Raw genomic sequence first — 26,487 nt, forward strand, 5'->3', positions numbered from 1 at the left:
CACAGCCCCCGCGCCACCCTCTCCTCGCCAAGGATGGGGGCACCAAGCGTCGGGTGCAGTGCTGTCGTCCACTAGTGGGGTCTGCATGCTGCCCCATTGTGGGGGCTCTGCCCATGGGCTCAGCCCAGGGTCCGACTGGCTTGAGAACACCACCCCGGAGGCCCACCTGGCTGGCTGGCTGCTTGGTGGATTCCGACTCTTAGGGGAAACCAAATAAAAGACACTTGCCCTGATGCCCCCCTCATTGAAGTCCGGGACACGTTTCCTACACTCAGAAGCAGAATCTTGAATGTACATTCTGGGGCAGCTGAGCCCTCAAGCAGTACCTTCCTGGGCCGAAGAATCTTCAACCCCAAACATCTTCCCACTTGGATCTCTAGGAAATGGCCTGGTTTCTATGCCCCTAAGACATTTCCAAGATAAGACAGGTCTGTAGCAGTCCCCACTGGTGGTTATCAAGGGCCCCTGGGTCAAGGGACAGATTCTTGGCTCTCCTAAAACCAGCTTCCAAAGCACCTGAAGAAACAGGGCCTGTCTTTGTTTGCAGAGCTGCAGTGCATGGCCAGGCCGTGGGGAGCAGAAGGCCGGGCACCCAAGCTAGTCTTTGTGTCTGGATGGCTCAGTCTCAGAGGATGACAGCCGAGGCCTTGGGGAGCACCAGGACACCACTGCCCTGGGGGAGGGGCAGGGTAGGTTTCCAGAGAGCACAGCCTGAGGTAGCAAATCGTGCACCCCGTTTTGCAACTGCAGAAACCACAGCCTGGGATGCAACGCGACGTGCCCAAGGCCAGACCGCGTGGAGCTGTCCAGATGAAGACCAGCATGTGGGTTTTCAGCGCCCAGCCCAGCCCTCCTGGGCACATCCCATATCCTCTTAATGGGCACGGCCTTGCCCACTTTGAAGGATCTCTGAGATGATGCAGAGCCTAAGGTGTCAGCCTGGCTCATATCTGCCTCCCTGGAGGGGGAAGCCATCAGAACTGGGGCCTCCTGCTCCCTATCCTGGAGCCCCAGTGACAGCAGAGCCCTCTGGATCTCCCCAACTCCCTCCCTCAGCCCCAGGATCCACCTCCCTTACAAGTCTCGGCATTTTTTGAATGGTCGGATCCCTCTTAAAGAAAACAACAGGCTCCCTATTGACTTCCTCCCTCCACTGCAGAGCCTCAGAGCACACCTGTGTGAAAGCCCTCCCACTAGTCTGGCGTCCTGAGTGACACGGGGAGAAGTGGTGTCTCTATAATGGGGGGCCAAGGATAGAAGGAAGATGAGGAGACTCAGGACTACCCCTGTGCATCCAGCTCTTCCCAAAAAGACTGGCCCGGGCCACAGGCCTACCTCGCTCCATTCTGCCCTCAGTTTCTGCTCACTCCAGCCCATTTTTATTGTTCAGTCCGTGTCCGTCAGAAAGGGAATGTGGGCTAAAAGCACCTTGTTCAGAGACGGCTCAGAGCCCCCGGGGCCACCTAAGGGTGCCCAGCTGCTGGGCCATGGCTCTTCCAGCAGCCTACGGCCTCCCTTATGGGGGCCAAGGTCCCTGAAGTGCTGCCTGGGAGTGCCCATCATCCAGGTCTCTTGGCAACTGGACCCCAGCACCTTCTTGCCCAGCACCCACACCTCTCAGCCTCTCCCCAAGACTGGGCCTCAGAAGAGCCAGGTATGAGGTAGACTGTGCGTTAGTGACTTAGCTCCCTGCCCAGGCCAGGAAGGAGGAGAGAACCGCTCGCTCCCACCCATGATCCTAGTCCCTGGATGTGGTGACATCACAGCATGGGCCCCTGGCCACTGCCCTGTGCCCACAGCTCCAGCTGGCCAGAGAACTGGCAGCACCCATGGGGTGGACAGTGAGAAGGAGAAAGGGATGGTCCTATTCAGCATGGCCTCAAGATGCAGAAGTCCAGTTCTTGGGGCTTCTGACGCAGGTTGCACTGGTCCCGGGCCAGCAGCCGCCCTCCGTGGCCCAAACACTTGAGTGGACGCCTCTTAAATCCCCTGCCACAGCTCTTAGAGCAGGGCGACCAGGTCCCAAGCTCCCAGGTAGGGCAAGGGTCCCCACAGGTGCGCGTCTCCACCGGGCGATGGGTCGAGTTGCAGGCAGACACTGTGCGCTGCCCCAGGGCACCACGACAGACCACTGCCCGCTTCTGCAGGCCACTGCCACAGCTCGCAGAGCACGGCCCCCAGCTGCCTGCCACCCAACGTGCTGCGGGTCTGTCCTCGGGCTGCTCCACTTGATTGGAGAGGCTGAGGACACTGTTGTGGAGCACAGCGGGGCCCCGGGGGTCCTTGGGGTGGGAGGGCTTGTCCTCCCAGGGCTCTTTGGGCAGGTAGAAGGAATAGCGGACCCGCGGGGGCGTCATCTTCCCCACAGAGAGGACCTCCACGGTCAGGGGCTCCAGGATGGGCCGGGACGCCTGCAGGCTCTCCACCGCCATGCCCGTGCCGCTGTAGCGCAGCACGCTGCCCTTCACCACCAGGTCCCTCTCCATGGGTGACACCACGAAATGCCCGTTGAGCAGGTACTTGCCCTGGCTGTTCTTCAGGGCCAGGTAGTTGTCATCACCAACAAGCCCCTTGTAGCCCCGCTGGCGGATGTCAATGCTGGAGGCACCGGCGGGGATGGCCACAACGAAGTTGTAGCCGTGCCTGCAGTGGGAAGGGGAGGGGCCTTAGACAGGTGCCTGGACAGCAAGACCTCGATCCCACCCAAGGGGAGGGCCAGGAGGACGGCAAGAACACCACAGACTGACCCGGCTGCCCCACCTCAGTCCCGGGGGGCACGGAGGTGACAAGCTGCGAGATGGAGGGGACTGTCTTCAGATCACCTCGAACTAAACACACCCACCATGTCACCTCCTGGTCTTTTTCCCTTCGACACAATGACACTTTGGTCAATTCCAGCGTCTGACTGACCTCAGAAGGGTGGAGCCTGAAGGATGCCTACCACACCCTTAGCCTTGGCCTTAGATAACTCACTTAGAGGTCACAGTCACACAAACCTCGTGGTACAGTGATTAGGATGAAATGAGCTACAGCACACAAAGCGTGAAGCTTAGCACCAGGCATAGACTAGGCACGCCATGGATATCTGTGAGGGGGAGGGGTGGGAAGGGGGAGGGAGCCAGGCTGCCGGCCCAGAGTCCCAGGCTGGTGCCTCAGTGCAGAGGCGCACACTGCTCTGAAGCCAGGGACCAGGATCAAGCCTTGCCTGGGACCCCAACTTCCTGGCGTCTTTAAGAAAGTCAGTCTCTCTGGGTTCCAGCATCCTCATGCACACAATGAGCAGGTTAAACTAGATGACATCAAAGGCCCCTTCCAGTTCCAACAGTCTATGAAAGGACCCCTTGTCATTTCACCAGCGAAACAAGTCTGGAGGTGTTAACCTCTCACTCTTCACTTGCCCCTTGCCCCCTGCAGATCCCGGTGAAGGACAGCCTAGCACACCAAGGGCCTGCTGCATCCAAGTGACCAGAGAAGGTGCCCACCTAGGGCCCTGTGTCTGGGCAGGGGGGACATGTAGCTGAGGCTCCTGGCCAGCCATCGTCAGCACCTGGACTCCCAAATGTTCAGAGCCAACCATACCTGCCCCTCCAATGAGATCCCCAGGGACTCTGCCTGGCACAGCTGCTCCCAGACATGGGTCAGGACTCTCAGAGGAGCACACGCCTCCGGAGAACGAAAGGGAACATGCCGGACCTCAGAGAGCTCAAGCTGGGGAGGGAGCCGCAGGCTCCAGGTTGGGAATGGCAGGGGCCCAGAGACACCTCCTCAGCTGGTCCCAGCACAGACCTCCCACAAAGAGGGCTTCCTTCAGTCCCAGCCTCCTGCCCTGCCTCTCCCTACAGTCAGTGCCATTCTCACCTTGACCTGGTCTTCAAGGCCAGCGCTTCAGCTCAGGGACAGGGGGAGGCTGTCACATTTTGCCTCCAGTGCAGTTACATTTTGTTATCATCATCACAAACATTTAGTGAGCATTTACTATGCACCAGGTAGTATGCTAAGCATCTTACTTGGATTCCTCCCTTAATTCTCAACAATAGCATTATATGAACTATATTAGTGACATGCCCGCTTTATAAGTGAAGAAGTCTACGATTCTAGAGACTGCCCAGGCCAGGTGTGGCTCAGTTGGTTGGAGCATCGTCCCATAAACCCATTTCCCAGTCAGGGCACATGCCTGGGTTGTGGGTTCTGTCCCTGGTCAGGGCACATGAGAGAGGCAACTGATCAATGTTTCTCTCTTACATCAGTTTCTCTCCCTCCTCTTCTCTCTCCCTTCCTCTCTCTCTCTCTCTCTCTCTCTCAGATTAGTAAGTATGTCCTCGGTTGAGGATGAAAACAAAAGAGAGACTGTGTCACTTGCCCAAAGCCACCCAGAACATTGGGAACTGAAATTTGAACCCAGGTCCGTCTTAGCCTAGGACTCCACATGGACCCTGACAGCTCTCTGCCGTCTCCCAGAATAGCACCTCCTGCTGAGGGCCGTCCTCCTTGAGCCTCCTCTTTGTTTGCTGAATGAATGAATGGATGGATAGATGGATGTCATACTCTTAGAAGAATGCGAGTGGTCTCCACAGCAAGGGTACTGGCCAGGATCTGACATTTACTCCAACTGAACACAAACCTCCAGTGCCTGGCACACGGCCACTCACCCCACCGCCTCATCTCCCCTGCACCCCAGCCACACCCTCCAGGGCCCAGAACTCACATGGGCTTGGTGAAGAGTCCCATCACCTTCTTACAGCTCTTGTTGTCTCCCCCGCACACCCCACATTTGTCAAACTTCCGCTTGGAGCCCAGCTTCCCATCGCAGCCAGCCTTGATGCACTTGCCCTGGACGCAGACTGAGGTCGAGTCAGGGGTGCACAGTGTACCGTCCACCACCTGCAGCAGCCCCGCAGGGGGAGAAGAGGAGAGAGGGGCAGTTCAACGGGATGCTCCTCTGAAGAAGATCTGGAACCTCCTCTGACCTCCTGACCCAGGCTTGCTCACCTTGGGTGCCAGCACGTAGAAGTAACCGGTGCCGTTGGCGCGGCAAATGAGCTTGCACTTGTCCTGGGGAGACACCCCTGAGTACTTGGGCACCCAGGCCACAGTGAGGGTGAGCCGGTTGGTGCTGTGGTTGTAGCCGTTGAAGGCCTCACATTGTTCCTCCCGGAAGCTCTTGCCAGAGGCTGCGGAGGAGAAAGCACATGCAGAAAGCTAAAGGGAGGGGCCGAAGGGAGGGCAAAGTAAAGAGCCCTCCTGGTTCTCACCTCCCGGGGCTCTAAACAGCTCCTCCCCACCCTCAGCTGAATGATCCTGAGCACTGAAGCCACCCCATCTCAGAGGACCAAATCAGGCTGGGACCACAGGACTCAGGGACCACAGGACGCAGGGCACAGATGATACGGCATCTCCCAGGCACTGTGCCACCTTCTCCAGGAATCTGGCCTGAAAGCCAGGTTTCATAGGTATCCTAGTCCTTTGCGCAATAGAACAGGGCTCTCCTCGGGCTGTGGACCGGTGTCAGTCCGGTCCGTGGCCTGTTAGGAACCGGGCGGCACAGTGGGAGGTGAGCAGCATTACCGCCTGAGCTCTGCCTCCTATGCCCCTGCTACAGAACCCTGAGGCAGTCGAAACTATTTTCAGAATGTTATCAAATGTACAAAATAATTACTTAGGTTACAAAGAATACCAATTATATCCACATACAATTACCAGTGCATTCTGAAACATGTTTGTGATGTTCTGTGCTTCCTTGTTAATACAAATAACAGGACTCAATAAGGAGTCTATAACCACTGTAATTGTGAAGCAGTGACGAGTACAAGTGGTGTCTTGAGAAATCTGTGACAACTAAACTATAATATGAAATTTCCATGATTTCTACTGGTGACAAAGTCACAGGTACTGCTACTACTAAATTTCCATTTTAGAGATATGGAAACTAAAGGCTAGAATGGTTAATCGAATTTAAAATCAAATTTGTGCCCTGGCTGGTGTGGCTCAGTGAATTGAGCATGGGCTTGTGAACCAAAGGGTCGCTGGTTTGATTCTCAGTCAGGGCACATGCCTGGGTTGCAGGCCAGTTCCCAGCAGGGGGCGCACAAGAGGCAACCACAGATTATTGATTCTCCCCCTCTCTCCTTCCTTTCCCCCTATCTAAAAATAAATAAATAAATAAAATCTTTTTAAAAATACTAAATTTCTAATTGAAGGAAATTCAGAATTCTGCATTTAAAAAAGGTCATTAAAAATAGAGATGTAATTTTGTTCCCACCCAAGGTCATGGGCCCTGGACAACCCAATGAATTCCTGCTCCTGAAGATGGGCTTGGGAGTGCCTAACAGGGGACTCCATCCCCTTGGGCCCTTGGCCTCCAGTCAACTATCTGGAAGGAAGCATCCTTGCCAAGTGAGTAGACTGAGAAGTTATCGTGAAAGGAACGCATACCTGTGCACTCCCAGGCTCTGTCCTCAGGCACAGAATCTTGATTCTATACATCCGTGGCCATGAATTACCCAGAGTGGGGGCTGTGACCACCAGCCTGGCCTTCCCCAGGCAAAAGCCACCGCTGCCCTCCCTCCTCACCTGAGCTGGGGCAGGGCTCCAGGTTGCAAGATCGGTATTTCACCCTCACCCCTTCGCAGTACTTGCCGCCGTTGGCTGGGGTGGGGCCGCTGCACTGCCTCCGGGCCAGCTGCACTCCACCGCCGCAGGTGCGCGAGCACCGGCCGTAGGGCTCCCATCTGGCCCAGGAGCCATCTACCTGTGAGGGAGCGCCTGTTACCCTCCTGTGGGATCAGGGTGCCACGCCCACACCCTGAGCCTGCAGAAGAGCCTCCAGGGGCCCACCCCCCAGAACCAAGTCCACTTGGTATCTCCAGGGAAAAAACAACAAGCGAACGATCAGCATGCACAAGGCCCACACAACACTTCAACCTATTAATCAGCAGATGCCAACTCCTCCCAGGAACCAGTGAGGCCACTCGGAAGAGAGGCCTCTTGGGCTGTGAAGTCAGACAAGCCAAATGCTGCAATCTTCTAAGTTCCAGGTCCTTCATCTGCAAAAACGGGGCCCCCAGTCCTCAGGTGTGTGGTCAGACAGAAGATATACATGATACAGTGAGAAAGAAAATTCCTAGCACGGTGCTTGCCGAGCAGGAGTGGGAAGCTCCTCCTTTCAGAGTGCTAGTGCACGTGTAAGTCCCTAAATCTAAGGCGTGGCCAGTGGCCAGCCCTGCCAGGAAGCCACAGAGGTCTGAGTATTTGTGTCTATAAATGTTTAATAATTCGGGCTTTTCACCAAACCGGACTGATCTTCACCTCCACGGGGGGCGGAATTTGAAAAAGTTTCACTATAAGCAGTTCTAATGTTTGAGCTAAAAGGAGATAGACATGAAACTATTAGGCAATCTTAAAACTCCATTTGGCTTCGGGGTGAATGATGCAGTGTTGTCTTATTTTTTAAGAGGGCGGAGAGGGGATAGAAAATTTATAGTCTTCATTATGTTTTTCTTATGATGACAGTAAAGTGAGTTTTTATCCCCCAAGCACGCATCAGTTGGGCAATAAAGGAATCAGCCCCGCTGTACGAGCCTGGGATTAAAACGTTGTCACAGATCATCCAAAACCACTAATCCACATGGAGCTAATCAGGGGCTGGCTGCATGCAATGCAAACACCGGAGTTTGTATATTCAGCCTATTTATGCTATCTGTCCTTCTGTCAGGTAGTTCTGGTTTCATTGTGTCAACATGTCTGTCTCACCCTGTAAAAAATCACTTTCCCTCAGCCCCGCCTTCCCCTCAAAATGGTGCCTCACCACAGTCCACCCTTCTGCTTCTAAGAGAGTCCTCGACGCTCGCTCTTTCCATCTGCTCCCCACTCAGTGCCTGGCAACGTGGGTTTTGTCCCCGTCCTGCCACAGAAGCTGCCCTCGGTCAGCAAGGACCTGGGAAAGGTTGGAGGAGTCTGGGACTGGGCCTTGTCGTCTCATATCTCTGCAGTGCTTAACCTCGGTCCTGTGGCTCCTGAGATGGTGCTGCGGGGTTTCTGCCCGGCCTCACTTCTCCCTACCCATTCCCACAGGACACATGCATCATGCTCCTCCCACGTGCCATTCACTCGTTCATCCACCAAGTATTTGTTGAGTTCCTACTACATGCCTGACCCCACGTGCAGCAAGTCTGTGTCCTCAAAGCGACTGCACCGCAGCAGGACAAGGAGGACAGTAGAAATAAGCCTGTACACATAGTGTCAGGCGGGGTTAAAGGCAGGTGGAGGGGGAGATGGAAAGGGCCTCTGAGTTGGGGTGCTCAGTATTGTAAGGGGTCACAGAGCCTCAGTACAAGGTGACATTTCTGCAGTGGCCTAATGGACATACAGGAAGGAACTGTGCAGATACTAAGGAAAGAACATTCCATGCAGAGAGGGTGGATGCGAAGACCTGGAGGAGGGAGGTTTCTGGAGTTCTCCAGGGTCACAAGAGTGAGTGAAGCAGGAGATGGAGGGAGAGTGAGGGCTCACTCATTCTTACTTTTTAACTGATTTTTAAGAAAGAGAGAGAAAGACATCGATTTTTTGTTCTACTTATCTATGCATTTATTGGATGATTCTTGTATGTGTCCTGACCAGGGATCGAACCCACAGCCTTGGCATATTAGAATGACACTTTAATCAACAAAGCTACCTGGTCAGGGTAGGGCTCACTCCTTCTGAGAGATGAGTAAAGCCCCAGCAGTGGACCCGACTTACATTTTAAAGGACCCCTCTGGCTGCTGTGGTGGAAGTTGTGTGTAAGGAGTGAGATCAGAAGCAAGCAAGCAACTCAGTTGGGGAGCAAACACAATACCCCAAGGAAGATGTGATAGAGGCTTGGACCAGGGTTACAGCAGATGAGCTGATGAGAAGCAGTTCAAACCTGCATCTATTTTGCAAACAGAGTGAACAGGAACTGCTGAGGTACTGGATGGAAGGTGAGAGAAAAGTGGTGTTGGCACAAGCAACTGGAAGATGGAGTCACCAAAGGAGGTTTAGGGGAAATAAACCTCCCTCCTGGGAGCTCGGTTTCCCAGATGTGTTTATGATGTTTATTTGTTATCTGCCTTGAGCTGTCAGGACTCAGTGGGGCACTCAGGTCTGTAGTTTAGGAGAGAGGTCTGTGCTGGACATACAAGTTTGGGAATCTTTGATGTAGAAATATAGTGATTAAAGCCAATGGTCTAGATGAATCACCCAAGAAGTTAGTGTGAACAGTGAGGAGGGTGAGGAAGAAATCTTTGAGCTCTCCCACACTGGAAACATGAGAACACAAGGAGGAATTGGTGGAGGAGGCTGGGAAGGGGCAGCCTGTCAGAGAGGAGGGAACCAAGAGACGCGAAGTCGTCTTCCCAGGGAAGAGAGGGTCAACGTGCAAACGCACTGCCGACAGAGCAGACAATGGGAGGAGCGCCTCACCGCTGACTTCAGCCATGCGGAGGCCGCTTCACGGCCTTACTGAGCTACTCTGGAGGGATGGTGGGAATGAGACCCCGGTTGGAATGGACTCCAGAGAAAAATGCCAAGACAGGAATTAGAACAAGTTTATACAACTCTTTCGAGGAACTCCGCCATAAAGGGAGTCAGAGCAATCAGTGGCAGTCTATGCAGAGGACATAGGACCGTGAGAAGTTTTATGTAAGACAGAAAAGTTACAGTGAGTTTGCACCCTGACGGGAACGATTCGACTCAAGATGGGGAAATCTGATACTGCGGGAGAGAGGAGAATTGATGGAGTGCTTTCCTGGAATGGATGACAGGGGACCGTAGGCCAGCGCAAAGCACAAAGGCTGGCCTCCGATAAGACTGTGCCATCCTCAAGGAGACAAAGGAGAGAATATGGGCACAGAAGCAGGGCAGATGGTGGACGTAGCAGTGGGAGTTGGTGGAAGTTCTGTTGATTATTTTATTGCTTCTTTTTTCCTAGCGAAATAGGGAGAAATGTCCCTGGCAAATGTGAACATGAGGAAGGAGCATTTGGTAATAGGAAGAGAGGGGTGACAGTGTAAAATAATAGTTTAGGAGGTTGGGAGAGTGAGTGAACTGGAGAATTAACCTATGATATTACCCGTGGGCAGCATCACGGGCCCACCCAAGTGTCCAGGTCATGAATTTAAACAGGCCGGTGAGCACACCTGCCTGTCCTTCTCTAGCCTGAGTAGGTGAGAGAGCTCAATTCCACCAAGGTGGTGTCTCATCCAAGTGAATGGGGGCATGGGAGTCAGCAGTATGTGTGAAGGAGTGCCTTGAACAAGGAGCCATGGACTCTCAGCTCAGTAAAGAGGCTGGTAAGGGCATGAGAGGAGTGAAGAATAAAGACAAAATGGCCTGATCAATGGACTGTAGGTCCAAATGGGATGGAAGGGTTGTTGGAGCCCAAACACTACAGAGAAGGGGCTGGGGAAATAGGGCCTGAATGGTCAGGGTGGTATTCTTGCAGCTGAGGTCCCTGAGGTCCCTGGGAGGGCTTCTCCTGGGGGACCAAGAGAAGCTTTGTGTTTGACCTTGGCCGCTTAGGACCATGTCCTATGTGAAGGGCTAGGCTTCAGTTGAAACAAGTTTGGTGAAGAAACAGTTCATAAAAGAGGTTGAGGATACAGTGGATTTTGCTGCTGATGAACTGAGAATTCTAGAACGCATGTGAAAAGATCGTGCTTCTCAGATCACATTTCTTACATCCATTATCCTCTTGACCAATCTCCTTACCCTCCTGACTCGTCTCCTCGAGAGCAGGAGGTGGCCAGACTGGCCTGCACTTGGTTGGGACCTTCTAGTCTGAAGGCCTCAGGCCGGTGGTCAAGGCAACTGGGGTCCAGCCCCAAACCGCCCTCCCAAAGCTGATCCTGAGAAAACCCTCATCTGCCCACCCGTCCAGCTCTCCCACTCCCTGACTTCACTTCCTCTCCACTCCACCTCTGCCTGCTCATCCCTCAGGGCTCTCTTCAAATCCCACCCCTATCAAAGTCTTCTCAGACCCTTCAAGAGATCACTAATCTTTTGCCCCCTGTTCTCCTGTGATACGTGCTCCTACTTCTGCCTTAACATGCAACACGCACCTCTCCACAATTCCATTTCCAGTCTCCCCACTGGCCTGTGAGCCCTCTGAGTGCGGCCCATTTTTACTTACTTTTCCGCCCACCACTGGACCCTACACAACTCCCTGCACACAATGGGTTGTTGCCTAATAAATGGCTAGAGTGTAGTTAAATATGTATTCTCAAAACACAGAAAAAAATTTTTACATAATTCTGTACCACACCCATCTCAAGGCAATTGCTAAAGTGCTGGGAGAATGCTTTTTGATTACACTGCTTCTGTGTACACAAAACCCAACGCCAAGCCCTCCTGCAGCCGGGCTGGGGTGGGGAAGGCAGACTAGGAGGGACTTCTTATTCCTGCCTTGGAAACTGCAAATCCCTTTCCTGTCCCAACCCAAGCCCTAAAGTGTTTATTATGTTCAGAGAGTATCTGGAGTTTTGGATTTGCTCTGGTTTAATTGCTCTTCCTCCTTCTCAGGAAAAATAAAGTGTGTTCCATCATAATTCAGCCTCGGAAAACAACCATCGCACGAGAGACTAACATTTGGTCGAGGATGTGGAGAGTTACTGAGGCTGGCCCAGGGGGCTACTTCCTTGCAGCTCTGAGCCTTGTTCGTCTCGGGCCCGCAGCTCCCTGCACAGCACGCACTCAGAGGGAGGTGAGGGAGGAAAGGATGGAACCAGTGAGCGAGCAACTCCAATGTTCAAGTGTGTTCAGCTCTGGGTCCAGAGCTCCTCCCCAGGTAGACCAAGGTGCAGAGCTCAGCGCTGGGACCCCTCGCTCAGGTTGAAGGGCTTTCCTACCTGCCCAAGGGCTCACCAAGTGTCCTCACCTACCATACCCTCCTCTCCCGTCTTAGAGTTGAGAAGGTAACAGAACCACAGACAGCGAAATAGAGGCGCAGCACGGCAATGGGATACAGTTACGGTCACAGAACAAATCTGGGATGAGTCCAGTTCCCAGAGGAGGGCCCAGAGTCTGCACCCCTCCACACACTCACCCGGTACTTATTGAGGTTGTGTCTCTCCACACAGGTCCCCTTGAGGCAGAACTTGCCCTCACCGCAGCTGGTGCCATCGGCCCAGGGGAAGTGGCGTGTCTGGCACACCATCTGCCCCTTTGCCTTGCCGGTGCACCACAGTTTGGTGCAGTACTGCATGTAGGGACAGGGCTTAGAGCCCACGCCAAAGGCCAGCTCACACTGCTGGCTCAGGGTGTAGCTGGCACCCGGCAGGTCCTCGGGCAGGGCAACGGGCTTGCTGGGTTGGTCCAGGAGGCAGTCTCCTGCAGAGAGCCCAGGGCATTCATTAGGGATGAGCTGGGGAAGGTGAGGCCTGGACAGCCCAGTAGCTGAAGGGTAGGGAGAGAAGGAAGCAAGGGGCAATGGAATGGACCTACTTCAGAGTCCAGCTCTCTGGGGCCAGGCACACCCCAGGGAACAGAGCACAGGTCCAAAGAAGTGGCGAGTGCCGCCCACAGTGACAGCGTGGATGCTCCCGCTCTGTCGCTCTGGCTTACCATGCCCACTGTCCAGGAAGTCGGTGATGATGGCCGCGCTGCAGGCTGACCAGGGGTTGGTACGGTCGATCTGGATGAGCGTTGGGGACATCATGTGGTTGGCCTGGAGCTTCCCGAACACCTCCTCGCACACTTTCACGTTGTCATGGGGCATGTTGAACACATGGCCTGGGGTGAGGCAAAAAGACACATAGGGCTGTGCGGTTTAGAGGGTGTGGCTGTGGCTGTGAGGAGGGTCAGCTGGGAAGCTAGAGGCCCCTGTCAGTGGCTTTCAGGAGGGTCATTTCTACGCAGGGGTAGATTCCTTTGCAGATGTCCCTAAGATCAGGGTCTTGTGTTCTCTGTCCCATCCACCAGACAGTGGGATCATTGAGGACAGCAGGGTATGTAACTTATTTTCCTCTCAGCGCCTAACTGATGAGACACTCTGGCTGCATAGGTCCTCAGATGGTATCACCAGCCAACTGACCCGGGGCCATCAGATAAAATCGAACAAAACCATTGCTGTGGAAGACTCTAACCCTGAGAAAGGATCCCTAAGGCTTCAGGACACAAGAAAGCAAAGACAAGTCCATCTGTCTACCCCCAGCCCGAGCACCCAGGGAACCCCAGAAAGACCTGGGAGGGGAGCTCTCCTACCCCATCCAAGAGCCCCCTCCAGCCTTACCCAGCTCATGGGCAGTGGTGAAGGCTGATGGGAGCCCATCATCCTCGATCACAGAGCAACTTCTCTTGGGGTCACACATAGTGCCCACGTCAGCCATGCCCAGTGTGTCACAGGTGGTAGCTCCACACAGGTCCTGCCAGGGTGAGGATAAACAGAAGCCAGCCGGAAGTTAGAGACAGTAACAGAAAGAACCTTAGGGGAAGAAAGAGCATTCTAGCTCATGCCCATTCCAAGCCTAAGCAGACGCAGCACCTTTTCAGCCAGCCCTTTTTCCCAGAGGGCTCTGGGGCTATTCATGGAATTGAGCAGGCTGAGGGAAGAGGCCTCAGGGAGAAAGCTCTGTGGCTCACAATCCTATCCAGGGCGGTCCTGTGGGAGAAAATGAGGAGGTACAAGATTAAACTACAAGGGCCATTGCTTTATATAGCGTTGGCCTTCCAGACCAGGGAATGGTGACTCCCTGGGCTGGGTGATTCTCCCGGCATGCTTCACTGAGGCAGGTGGGGGTGGAAGGCCAGTACGTTCTGCATTCAGTCAGCTCTGAGCAACCTCGCTCATGGCTAAGTGACTGCTTTTGGACAACCATGAATTAAGCTCAGACTCTCAGCCAAAGGGTCCCTGGCCAAGGACCCACCCATGCCTGAGATCTGGCTTCCTTGGGTTGGGAGGAGGCAGCATGAGGTGGACACAAGCCTTTTTCTAAACACAGCTTAGTTGCTACAGAAGCTGCAGGGGACTGCAGGCTCACTGGGTGCTAGGAAGAAAAAACAAATTGAACGGATTGTGACTGAGCAGGAGGATCCTTCTTTTTTGTACTGAAATGTAACTCGCAATAGGAGGTAGGGCTTCTAGCAGCAACCGGACAGGAAACACTTCCAGGGGATGTGGGAGGGCAAGGAAACTGGGCTCCTGGCGGGGATGTCTCGAAAACCTTGCTGAGCACATGGGCCGGCAATGCATCCAGATACCTGAAAAGCCCAGGAGGTGGAAAGGGAATGAGACACCTGCTCATACTCTGCTCCTCTTAAGCAGACAGAGTTGAATCAGTGGTGTTGGCATCCTCTCTGCATCTTTGCCTTGAATGTGGAAGGCAACTTACAGTGCACCAGAAACTACCACGCGCATCACCTCATCTCATCCCCACGACAACTTTGGGAGGCAGATGTGTTATTATACCTATTTGTCAACAGTGGAAGCTGAGACTCACGATCGTAGTCATGGTGACAATTTATTAAATGCTGGCACTGTACGCACACCTCACACACATGATCCTATTGAGTCATCACAACACCCCACTGGAATAAGGGCTGTTACCACCACCTCCCTCAGACAAGGCAGCTGAGGCTCAGGGAGGCTCAAGTCTGCAGCAAAAATGTGCCCTCAGGGTCTGTAAAAGTGAACAGCCAGGGCTCTCTCCAAAACACCAAAGCTGACTGCCCAGCAACTCCTGAGCTACTACTCCAGAGGAGGTTGGGGGGGCGTGTCCCCTGGGAGCCATGGTGTTTGCAGAAACACACACAGGCCTGTTCTCAACATTGCTCTCTTTAGGGCTGTGTGCAAGCACACGTATGTGTGGGAAGGTGCATGCTGATATGGGGGAAAGGCGGACAACACAGTTCACAGAGTCAGAGGGCGCAGGAGGAAAACTAGTACAGAAAATCAGCTAAATTTAATGTGAAGCACTCTGAAGTTCAACACCTAAGCAGTCAAACCTGGCTTCCCACGGTCAGGTCATAGTCACACCTCCTAACGCGTTAAGTTATCCTGGCCAGAGAACTTCCAGGATGGTCAGACAGAAGCCCTAGTCAGCAACCGGCAAGACGCATGCACAGCCCTGATCCACTGTCCTGTGCTGGCCTGTGGCCCTCCTTCCACTTCCAGGAGCCCTCACATGGTGAACTTCAAATTCCCTTCTCACTCCAAAGGCTCCCTGTCCCAGAAATTCTCCTTTCCCGGAATTCTGAAACCTAGAAGGCAACCGCTGTCAACACTTGGGAGGGGACGCTCACCTGACAAGCATTGCAGGAAATCTGACTGCTGAGAAACAGAACTGAGTCGTAGGGGCCAGCTTGGGGATGCAGCTAAGGGGCCCGAGATGAGGAAGGAGGGCCCGCAGGTTCGTGCAGGGCATAATGAAGGTGGGGGTGGGCAATGGGCCTTTGTGTCCCCGGACACTAGAGTACAGGGACCCTGTACTAGTCCCTGTACTCTACAGGGTGGTAGCCTCTGAAAATTCTAGCCTGGGAGTCAGAGGCTGTAGAACAGGCAGGTGACCCTGCCCTGAGCTGCCACGTGCAGTCACCATCGGCCTTATGGAGAGAGAGGGCACAGGAGAGAGATGCCCAGATTCTGGTCCTGGTCCCAACACTAAGTAGCTGTGGGACTCTGGGCAAGTTCCTTCTCTCCCCAGGGCCTGTTTCCAACTCTAGGGACGGGCCCATTCTCACCTGGAACGAAGACTCTACCAGGGCCTTAAGCTTCTGGTCCCTCCCCAATCCCAGGGCTCTTAGCCTTCTAGGTTATAAAAGGAACACAGAGGATGATATGCTTTTCAAGTGGAAAAACCCTGAGGATGACCTTGTCCACAGACCCGTGTTGTGCAGAATGAAATGCACTCACAGAGAGTGAAGGTCACCCAGGCAGGAGTTCCAAGTCCTGCCCTCCACTGCCCGTCAGAAATGACTGGAGCAGATGGGGAGCTCAGACCAGAGTCCCAGCCGCCCCTGGAACTGCTGCAGCTGGGAGGTCCTTAAGCCAAAGCCTCCTTCCTCTCAGGGAAGTGGACACTCCATGGAGCAAAGACTTGCAGCTGCAGGCTGTTCCTGGCCAGGAGCAACCTGTTCTTTCCATTAAGAAATCCCAGTTTCTCTGGATCAAACATGAGGAATAAGGAAAGACCCAGCAAATTTCTTGAGGGTCAGGGTATAGCTGAGAGCAACTGTCCTACAGTAACCAGTTTCTTTCCTGCAGAAAAAATGTGGCTGTTTGGGGTCCAAGACTGCCTGCCCCTCTCTTCCCACTCCAGACTCACTGGGCCACGGTGCTGTGAACGCCTGCAGGCAGCGTGCAGGCCCCGAGGGGGCTCCTTCATGGCACTAAGTGTCTCCACCCTTCTGGAGTGAACTCAGATGCACTCAGACTGCCTTAACCTCTTCAGTTCAGGCTCCTGTGTCCATAAACAGAAACCGTCCTGGCCTGGAGAATGTACGCACGTCCCAGCACAGACCCTACCTGCCTCACTATTTCTGAGCGTTTGTCATTTCTCTTTGCAGCTGCAGCTGCTGTTCCAGATGACCCAAGTATCATCTTGGCCAAGAGCTAATCCTCTTGGATTATTCTTTTCTAACTGTCCCTTTTTATAAAATAATTTAAGACTGGAGTGTCCTGGCCCAGTAGCTCAGTTGGTTGGAGCATTGCCCCATACACCAAAAGGTTGAGGGCTCTATTCCTGGTCTGGACACACACAGAGGCTGTGGGTTCAATCCCTGGTAGGGACACATACAGGAGGCAACCGATCATTGTTTCTCCCTCACATCTCCCTCCCTCTCTCTCTCTCTCTCTCTCTCTCTCTGTCTCTCATTCTCTCTCTCTTTCTCTCTTTCTCTCTCTCCTTTCTCTCTCTGAAATCAATAAATATATCTTTAGGTAAGGATAAATAAATAAATAGGAAACACTAGAAGAAAAGACTGGAGCCTCGATGTGAAAATAAGTAAGAACAACACCTTGCTATGGCCAGGCCCATTTTACCAAGGTTGCTCCCTACACACCCACCACTCCCAGGAGCTCTCTCCTCTGCAGACTGCCTGCCGTGCACTGAGATGTTCAACATTTTCCAGCAGGAAGGAGAAGCCCCAAAATATCAATTGCATTGATTTGATTGCAGTCAAATTGCATTGCATTTGATTTTTTTTAATGTGGCAGAAGATACATGTGTCCTCAGGCAGCCGACTGCCTGCTGACATTGAACTCCTGGCATGGGATTCAAGGTCCATGTTCATGGCCATGTCACAGCATCCACTGTTATACTCACAGAACTTCAGAGCCATCCCATCCCTCTGCAGATGAGGAGACAGAGGCTTAGTGAACTCAGACTAATCACCCAAGGCCACAAGCTACTGAGTTCAGACTGGGACTGGGAATCCATGCCTTTGGACACCAAGGCCAGTAGTGTTCCCTGTCCAAACAGCACCACACTGGTCAGGGTGTCATAACTACTGGCGAGACCCGCCCAGCCTTGTATTAGTACTGCCCCTTTAACTCATCCCCTCCGAGTCTCTGTCATGCATCACTGTATTTTCTCACCCAACCCCAAATCCACTTGTTTGTAATCCCCAAGGACCTTACTTTGTTAGAAGAAAAAAAAAATCTAGCAATACAGTGCTGGGCAACATGACTAAGGATGCCCTGTGACTTCTATAAGCAGATTTGGCGTCACTGGAATATAAACTCCTCAATATGTACATATGATATTATAGCAAGAGGCCGAGGTAATCAAAATACCGAGAATTGCCTCAGTGAGGAAGAAGAGGAGCCCAAAGCTTGCAGGAAGACCAAACAATTCTCCAGCAATCACCTGTTCACAAGGGGGTGCACACCAAATATAACATGAGTAGTTTGCATTCCCTGAGTTGCTACTGTGTCAGACACTGTTCTAATAGTTTTACTTGCAGTAGCTCATTGAAGCCTCACAACAGCTTTGGGGAGATGATGCCATTAGAAGGTCACATTTTAGCCCTGACTGGAGTGGCTCAGTGGGTTGGGCATCATCCCGCAAAGCAAAGGTCACCGGTTTGATTCCCGGTTGGGGCACTTGCCTGAGTTGCAGGCGAGGTCTCCTGTTGCAGGGTGTGCAAGAGGCAACCGATCGTTGTTCCTCTCTCACACAGGTGTTTCTCCCCCTCTCCTTGTCCCTCCCTTTCTCTCTCTCTAAAAATAAATAAATAAAATCTTTAAAGAAGAAGAAGAAGGTCCCATTTTACAGATAAGACCCAGAGAATACAAGCAACTAGACCAGGATCAAATAGTGAGCCCAGGGTTAGGCAGAAAGTTGAGGGGCCGAGGGAGGGTTGACATGCAAGCAGTACAGCATCAGAACTGGGCAATTCCACAAATACAAACTGTTTTTGGTGCACATGCACCCCAAGAATGAATGCGCTGGAGAATCTCAAGAGGGCAAGAGTGTCTGCCCCATACCCCAAGCCCACAGAGCACAGGCTGACCTCTGAGTGGGGAGGGGCCAGTGGGAGAGGCACGGCTGGATTAAGTGTCCAGTGCTCTTAGACCAGGGTCCACGCTGCTTCCTGCACGAGCGAGCCCCTGGCTCCAAGCCCTACACCTGCACTGACACCCTGACCCCATCCTTGCTGTGTACCCAGCCTGCTGGCTCCTCACTGGGGCCCCTCCTTTTTCCAGGGAAAATCCTGTGGCAAAGAGCCAAGGTGAAATGCCAGAAGAACCTAAAACTCCCTCTCCCAACCCTGCAGCCTGACAGCTGAAATCAACGTTGGATTAATGATCCCCTGGCAGGGCGGTGAGCTTCCTAAGCACCCATAGCTACCTGTAGTCCTTTCACTGTGTCAGCGCCCTCCTTCCATGAACTCGCACTTATCGACGGCGTTGTGCAGGGGCTGCCGGAGGGCTACGAAGACAGGATGTGGTCCTGCCTTAAAGGAGTTTACAGGTCAGCAGGGTCAGCAAATGCTGGAGTCCTCAGCTTCCACACAAAAGCAGGAATGTCATCAGACAAGTGTTAACCAAACTCACAAGGGCAACGAATGGGACAGAGTGCTTTAAATCAGGCCTATTCCAGCTGTAAAGTTTGGCAAAGGACCTGTACCTGTAGGTAATCATTCAACAGCAGCAAACATTTACAGCCACCCCACCCCCATCCGTGGTGGAGACGTTCCAAGACCCCCCCCCCAAGTGGGTGCCTGAAACCGAGGATAGCACCAATCTCCAGATATACTATGTTTTTTCCCATCCATACATAACCATGATAAAGTTTAATTTATAACTCAGGCACAGTAAGAGAGTAAAAATAAAATAGTACAATTATGACAATACACTGTAACAAAAGCTAAATGAATGTGGACTCTCTCTCTCAAAGTATCTTACTGTCCTGTACTCACCTCTTCACTTAAAGGAAGTACTTTACAAGCTTCTTGTTGGCTACCGAATCCCACCATCACTGCCCCTGCGCCTCGGGGCCGTGACAAAGTAAAACAAGGGTGACTTGAATACAAGGACTGCAGTGCACAACAATCGACCAGGTGACGCAGAGGGCTACCAAGTGACGAGCAGTGCGCAATTTCAAATGTATGAATTGCTTATTTCTGGAAGTTTCCATCTAATCCTTTCAGACCACAGTTGATTCAGGTAACTGAAACTGTGGATAAGGGACACCACTGCCCTCAGTGACTTCTAAGGTCGTGATGAGAACAGCTGCCATTAACTGGGCACCCACCCCGGAGGACCAGGCAGCTCATCCTCGGAACAGCCAGGAAGTCAGGGACCAGTGTTGTCATCATTATCTTCAGTCTATGAATCAAATAGCCAATTCATTCAATGTTTGTTTATAAAAATGCAAGTGATAGGATTCAAACTCAGCTCTGCCTGACTCCAAACCCATGGTCTTCCCCTCGTGCCAAGCAACCGAAGCCAGGTGTCAAGGCGAGGAGAGGGTGAGTGCCGAGAGCAATACAACCGCAGAGATGTTCCAAGGAAGGAGAAGAACAAGACCGAAGGAGGGACAGACTTCATTTGCTTTCCTGACCAAACCAGTGTTTCTTTTTTTAAAAAAAGAACCAATAGATTTCAGTGCACATTACCACTGGCTGACTTACTTGGGGTCAGTATGAAAAGGAGGAAGAAGAGGAATCACCCGGAACTGGAGAGCAGTCCTCTGTCACGCCATCCTCTCTGCCTCCTCGCCCTTCCCCTCCCCAGATGACTGGAACTGTGTTTCCATTTAGTACAAACTATTACAAACCAAATCTACAGACGCCCATCTCTGCTAACATCTTCCAAAACTTGACTTGGAAAAGGATCCTGACAAAGTTGTGATTTTTTTTATTGTATTGGAAGATATGTGTAAAATACATATTATCACTTTATTCTTTTTTATCGAGCACTAAACCCCACTGCCATATAGCCCCTTTCCCCGAGACCTAGAAGTACTCAAGGCCCAAACAAGAAGATAAGCATCAGGCCTAGGTTCAAGAAGGGCTTCGGAAAGGAGAGAGTGTGAATGAAGGAGAAGAGAAAGATGACAGAGAGCCTCAATCACCAAAAAGAGGTCGAGGAGAGGGTGGAGGAAAACAGGGAGAGGAGAAGCGGACGAGGGAATGAGACGAAGCAGGACTAGGCACAACCGAAAAGTAAAGTAAATGGAGGACCAAAGTAGGCGGAAACCCACAAATTACAAATCCTGAAGAAACAAAGTCAGTCTGAGGAGGCAAAGTCACAAAGAGCAGACCGGCTGGTTGAATGGAGGAGAGGTCGCCTGCGAGGCAGACAACCAGCGCCCTCCCCCAGCCCCACCAGCTCCCACCCCCAGTGCTGCTCTGGAGACCTGTCCCTCTGAGCGCTTCCCAGGCTCCAGTGTGAGAAGAATGACCCCCGACTTAACTGCCGACAGAGGAGGGTCCAAGCCTCCCTCCCCTAGGACACTTAATACATCACATTGTAATGAGCTGTTTCCTTGTTGGACTCTCTGACAGGCAGTGAATTCCTGGAAGCCAGAGGTCCCATCTTACTACTCTCTGTATCTCCACAGCCCAGGATAATTCCTGGAAGTAACAGATGCTCCGTAAGCGTTAAAAGAACGTACAAGTAAATGAATGAAAACCAGTCTATCACAAGGTTACCCCAACAGCAGAGGCATTGACCTGAAGGGAGAAGAGAGTCCCAGCATGACATATCTGTTCCTGCCACCCAAAGCAACAAGAAGCCTCAGAAACTTCTCTCCTGTAGAAACGAATGTCCATCCAGAAAGCCTGGCTCAGTTTCTGCACAAGCCTGGTTCCCATCCTGCACTGACCTCACCCTGCTGTTATGAGGCTGAAAGCTGATCGCTTCATAAAATCAGATGTACACTCTTTCTCCAGGAACATGAACTTTCTTTGAATCTTTAAGCAAACTCCTCCAATTGTCAAAATACTTGTCATATGATCAATTTTTTCTCCTCTGTGCACAGGATACTCCCCGGGTCTTGTCTTCCCAATGTTTTGATTTCAACGCCCCACACCCCTCCCGCTGCCTGCCAAGAGGACAGCAGCATCTCCCCCGGCCTGGCCCAGACTTGTTCTCATGAACAGCAACCCTGACTGTCAGAAGCACCGGCTCCAGTGCCTGCGGGTCACATCGCTCTCACTGCTCTCCTTTCAGATACTCCCAGCACCAGGAGCTCTAAAGGCCTGACCCTTTCCTAACTGCTTTCTCACCGTGGAAACCACACTAGAGTGTGATCAGTTGAAAAGAGTGACTGCCCTGGCCGGTGGCTCAGCTGCTTGGAGCATCATGCCATGCACCAAAAAGGTCGCGAGTTTGATTCTCAGTCAGGGCACATATCTAGGTTGCAGGTTCAATCCCCCGTCAGAATGCATATGAAAGGCAACCAATAGATGTTTCACTCTCACATCTCTCTCTCTCTCCCTTCCTCTATCTCTAAAATCAATAAACATATCCTCAGATGAGGATTTTAAAAATAGTTTTAAATGTTTTAAAAGAGTCACTAGCCATTTTTCATATCTCTGAGAGAATCAAAAAAAATAGGTGACTCCAAAGGTCCCCATCAGCCCTGGATGTTGAGGCTCAGTGGATTGAGTGTCAGCCTGCAAAGCAGAGGGTGGCCGGTTTGATTCCCAGTCAAGGCACGTGCCTGGGTTGCAGGCCAGGTCCCCAGTAGGGGGCGCATGAGAGGCAACCATACATTGATGTTTCTTCCCCTCTCTTTCTCCCTCTCATCCTCTCTCTCTAAAAATAAATAAATAAAATCTGTAAAAAATAATAAAGGTGCCCATCATTTCCAGATGCCTTATAAACAAAAGGTGATTTACAAAACAAGCACATTTCTAAAAATTTCTTATCCAAAGAAACTATATATACACAGTATAGCCACATTTTAGTCTGCAATGCATTGATTGCACCAACATTATGAGCCAGATTTAAGCAGAGGAGCTCATACATCTGGCTGGAAAGATTACTACTGACCGTTACAAAGTAACACAAAAGTCCCTCTTGTGTCGGAGTGCAGCAGGAGGCTCCTCCAGGTTCCCGGAGACCACATCTGCCTTAGTCTAGAAAGCACAGCTGTGCGCGCATGTTCTCATCGCATACTGTACCTTCCCGGGGGAGCTCAGGAATGAGCAATTCCTAAGACTCTGAGAATGCAGCAGGCTCTGAAGTCTGTGCTGGCAGGGAGGTGAGGGAGCGGTGTTTACTATAAAGCAGAAAGCACATATGTGCAGGATGGATCTGCCAACACAGCCTCCCCACTTTCTGGCATTGCCCGCTAGACGCCTAAGAGAAAGACAGCTTCTAAAAGTCCCATCTTGCACTTCATTGCTTCTGACCTAAGCGGTCATACATCTTGTACCCATTATGCACGGTCAACAAAGCCCCCTGGGGGTCTCGCACACACCACTGACAAACAGAAGCTGTCATGCTGTTTGATGGCTTCTTCTTGAAAAGGCAGGTCCTTCTGATGGCATGGCCCATGTTCACAATAGGAGTCCTCCTCCAAGGGCTGGTTCCAAAAGTCAGCCTGGCCACTAGGCAGCAGAGACTGAGGTCTGGCACTTCAGAGCCAGCGAGTGACTTCCACAGGGGCATCCCAGGTAGCAGATGAACAACAGCTGCTTTGCCCATTTGGACATCCGGTTCTCAGCCTTTGCTTTCTTCCCCCAGCAATCTGACTGCCGAGTTGGCCTGTGCGCGGAGGTCAAAGCCACCTCCTCTTTAGTTTCCCTGTGACTCAGGCAGCGCTCGCTGGGGCTGGGGCAGTGGCAGCTCTATAGAACTCAACTGGAAGAATGAGAGCAAGGAAACAGACTCAGGCCAAAGACCTCCCTAGAGAAGCCAGGTGGTGGGAGGAGAAGGCTGGGAAAGGAGGAAGTTCAACTCCAGGAAGGGACTAGCTGTGCCAAATGGGTTAGTGTGGAAGACTCCAGCTCCAGCCCCAAGTGCGCCAGCCCAGCTTCGAGGGGCCATTTGGAAACAGTGGAGATTCAGAGCCCCACAGGTAACCATGGATTTCGTGCCATCCCCAGAGCGCTGCGGTTAAAATAAAATGAGAGCATGGCACGGATTCAAGTCACAACCCCCCAAATCAGAGGAAGTGGGTCATGTGACTGCCCCTTTTCCTCCCAGTCTCCTGTATCAGAGAAATGTCAAGAATCCAAAAACTTCACAGCACCCAATCACTCCAACATCTACAGATCCAAACTTTCACAGATCCACAGCAAAAGGCACAGATGCTGTTCTGATTTGCTTTCCAATCCCAATATTCTGTGTCTTTCCAACCTTGTAGCTAGGGTCTCTAAATGCCCTTTACCGAGCTCACACCACTTCCACACGGCCAGGGCCAGAAGCCGGAGCGCTGCAGTCAAGAGAGGTCACAGGAGGCGCAGTGATTCGGGGTCCTGAGCAACCTTACCCGCTCGGTTCATAGCATACCTCAGGGCGAATGGGTCACCCTCCACCACCAAGGGCATGGGAAAATCGAAAGAGATCTTCCCAACTCAGCTCCAGGTGAAACTCCAAGCTCCGAACAGGTGTCCCACCTACAGTGCCTGCTCTGGATGCACTAGAAGCCCCTCAAATAGAAGAGAGGCCCAGCACAGAAGGGTACAGGGGAAGCGGCGATAACAGAGGGAATGACCCCAGTACTTGAGTCTATCCTCTCACTGCAACCTACAGAACATCCCAAATGATTCCCTCCCTCCCAGTCCAGCTGTTCCAGGCCCAGAGCAGAGAAGTTAACTGAGCATGTTACCAATGAGAAATGTAGCCAGGAGCTTAATTAGGCCGTTTGGATTACCTTCCACTTCTACAAGCAGGGGGAGGGAATCTGGGTGTCTGAAAGGACTTAGACGCCCCCACAGAAAGGGGTGGACTTTCCCCACCCTCTCCAACGCCATCCTCAGAGCGCCTCCTATCTGCCTTGGAGACGAACTGCAGCTCCTGGGCGGCAACTTCCTGGGTTCCGGCCCCTTGGCGCCAGATCTAGGAGGCGCTGATTGGCCATGCCAGGCCAACACCTTCTGAAAGAGCAAGCACTCCTCCGATCGCCCACGTGCGTCCAGACACACGTGAGCCCGAGCTCTGCAGAGCACCGGAGCCGGCTTTCCCCGGAAGATCCAAAGTGGGAGTTGGAAGACATCAACCAAATTTAAACCCCGGGCGCACAAAGGGCATTTGGAGAGCTAAGGACAGTGATCCTGAGAAAATGAAGCTATCTGGGTCCAGAGAGGTGACAGCTCAACTTACCTGCCTGGTGAAAAGGATGGCGGTGTCCCAGTACTCAGCATGCTTGTCACTCACTTTGTTCAGTTTCTTCTGCCAGGCACAGAAGTTGCGCAGCGTCAAGGCCGCGTTGCCGGTGATCTTGGGCCCTGAGTCGCGGTCTCCAAGTAGCAGCACCTTGACTACCACAATGCTGATGGGGTTGAGAATGCTGGGATGGCGGTAGAGTCGCGCCGCAGTGGCCAGTAGCGTCAGGAGATAATGCTCCAAGTCCACGCCATGGAACTTGACCATTGACTCGTCCGCCACCACCAGTGTCTCCACGTACCGCGGGATAGACACGAAGCGCTTGGCGCGCCCAGACCTGCGCCTGTTGCGACTCTCCCCTAAGCCAGTCCGCCGAGGCTTGTAAGGGTCCAAAGCCCGTAGAATGGCTGGGTTCCAGCCTGAAGCCACCCCGCATCGTGAAGTGGGATCTCCGACAGGCCCGCCAGGGGCGCCCCGGCGCTGGAGGAGGTGTGCGCCCTGGCTGTTGCGCTGCCCTGAGGACTCGCTGGCGTTGGGCAGAGGGCTAATGACATACTCGGCGCCTCGGTAACCGAAGGCTCCACGTAGCCCCCCGCACAAGCTCACAGCAGCGAACGAATCCGGCTCGGCGTTCACATCCCCAGAGTAAAAGCACCGTCGCAGGTCTGGGGAGCTCCTGGTGAACCCCTGGAGGGGAACACCCAGATGCTCAGTGGCGAAGGCGGGCGCCAGGAACTGAGCATCTGGTGTCAGGTGTAGGTAAAAGTCCTCCTGAAACGCTGTAATCTGATAAATTAGCCCCTGATCCCCGGGGTCCTCAGGACCCTGTCGGTAGTACTGGCGGCCGTTGATGTCCGGGTCCAATCGGATGGGCACCACGACCTCCCGCTCTGGCTCTGAGCCACCAACGGGTCCCCCGGCGAGAGCCAGGGTTAGGATGCCCAGCAGAAGCATGGCGCCGGGCAGCGCACAACCGTGCAATCCGAGCAGCCGCCGGCACGGTCTCTGTGCAGCTCGCCACTGAAACCACCGACGCTCCGGCAGCCCGCAGCTCCCAGAAAGGAGAGCTAGGCGAGGACGACTCCTCCTCCCGGAGCAGTGAGCGTGCGCCCGTCAGCCCGCGCCTCCTACCTGTGCCTTCCCAAGCAAAGCGCGCCCCGGGAACTTAAGTGCAATCGCTGTCAAGTGTAAGGACGAGGATCTGCAGCCGAGAACTAGAGGGAGGTGCCGGACTGCTTCTCCGAACCGCAGCCACTCGCAGCGCCACAAACCAGGCGCTGGGCGAGCCTATTAAAGGCCCCCTTCTCGTCGGACTGCCCAGCCAGCGCCCCTCCCTCTCTGGTCTCCCAGCCTCCCAAAGCTTGCAGCTGGGAGCCTCCAGGGGCCCCCGAAGAACTCGGTCCCGCCTCCGGAGCCGAGAGCCACTTGGCGGGGAGGGAGTGGCGTTGAGCTGAGGCAGGAGGCGTGGGCTGGCCAGAGAAACCGGCGCTGAAATCTCGGTTCTCGTTTTTTGCCCTCAAGTTATGCCCCAGTGCCCTACACACCGGGGTTACTTGTGCCCCAGGGGACACCTATCGGTCCACTCCCTGGGCCTTAGCCTTTTAACTCGAGGCGGATCTGGTGAGGAGTTGGGAGTGAAAACCCACCACTGACCCCTTCCTGCAGCCGCTCCTGTTGCAGCACTCCTGCTGTTTCTTCATCACGATGTCCCCTGAAAGACCCAGAACCAAGAATCATCCCTGTAAATGTCCTAC

General features: G+C 53.0%; 1 protein-coding gene across 1 annotated transcript; it reads right to left on the reverse strand.

The window, feature by feature from the left end:
* On the reverse strand, positions 1 to 26,045 carry ADAMTS15 (ADAM metallopeptidase with thrombospondin type 1 motif 15). The gene is made up of 8 exons (XM_037038249.1): positions 24,731 to 26,045; positions 13,244 to 13,376; positions 12,577 to 12,744; positions 12,059 to 12,342; positions 6,571 to 6,748; positions 4,990 to 5,171; positions 4,706 to 4,881; positions 1 to 2,643 (listed from the first exon to the last, which is right to left on the reverse strand). The coding sequence occupies exons 1-8, from the start codon at positions 25,685 to 25,687 to the stop codon at positions 1,869 to 1,871; spliced, it is 2,853 nt and encodes a 950-aa protein (XP_036894144.1). The 5' UTR covers positions 25,688 to 26,045; the 3' UTR covers positions 1 to 1,868.
* Between the last annotated feature and the right edge of the window lie 442 nt (positions 26,046 to 26,487).

Source organism: Sturnira hondurensis, unplaced genomic scaffold (genome assembly GCF_014824575.4).
Source record: "Sturnira hondurensis isolate 20B ecotype Veracruz unplaced genomic scaffold, ASM1482457v3 Scaffold0024152, whole genome shotgun sequence".
In the NCBI taxonomy this organism is placed as follows: domain Eukaryota; kingdom Metazoa; phylum Chordata; class Mammalia; order Chiroptera; family Phyllostomidae; genus Sturnira; species Sturnira hondurensis.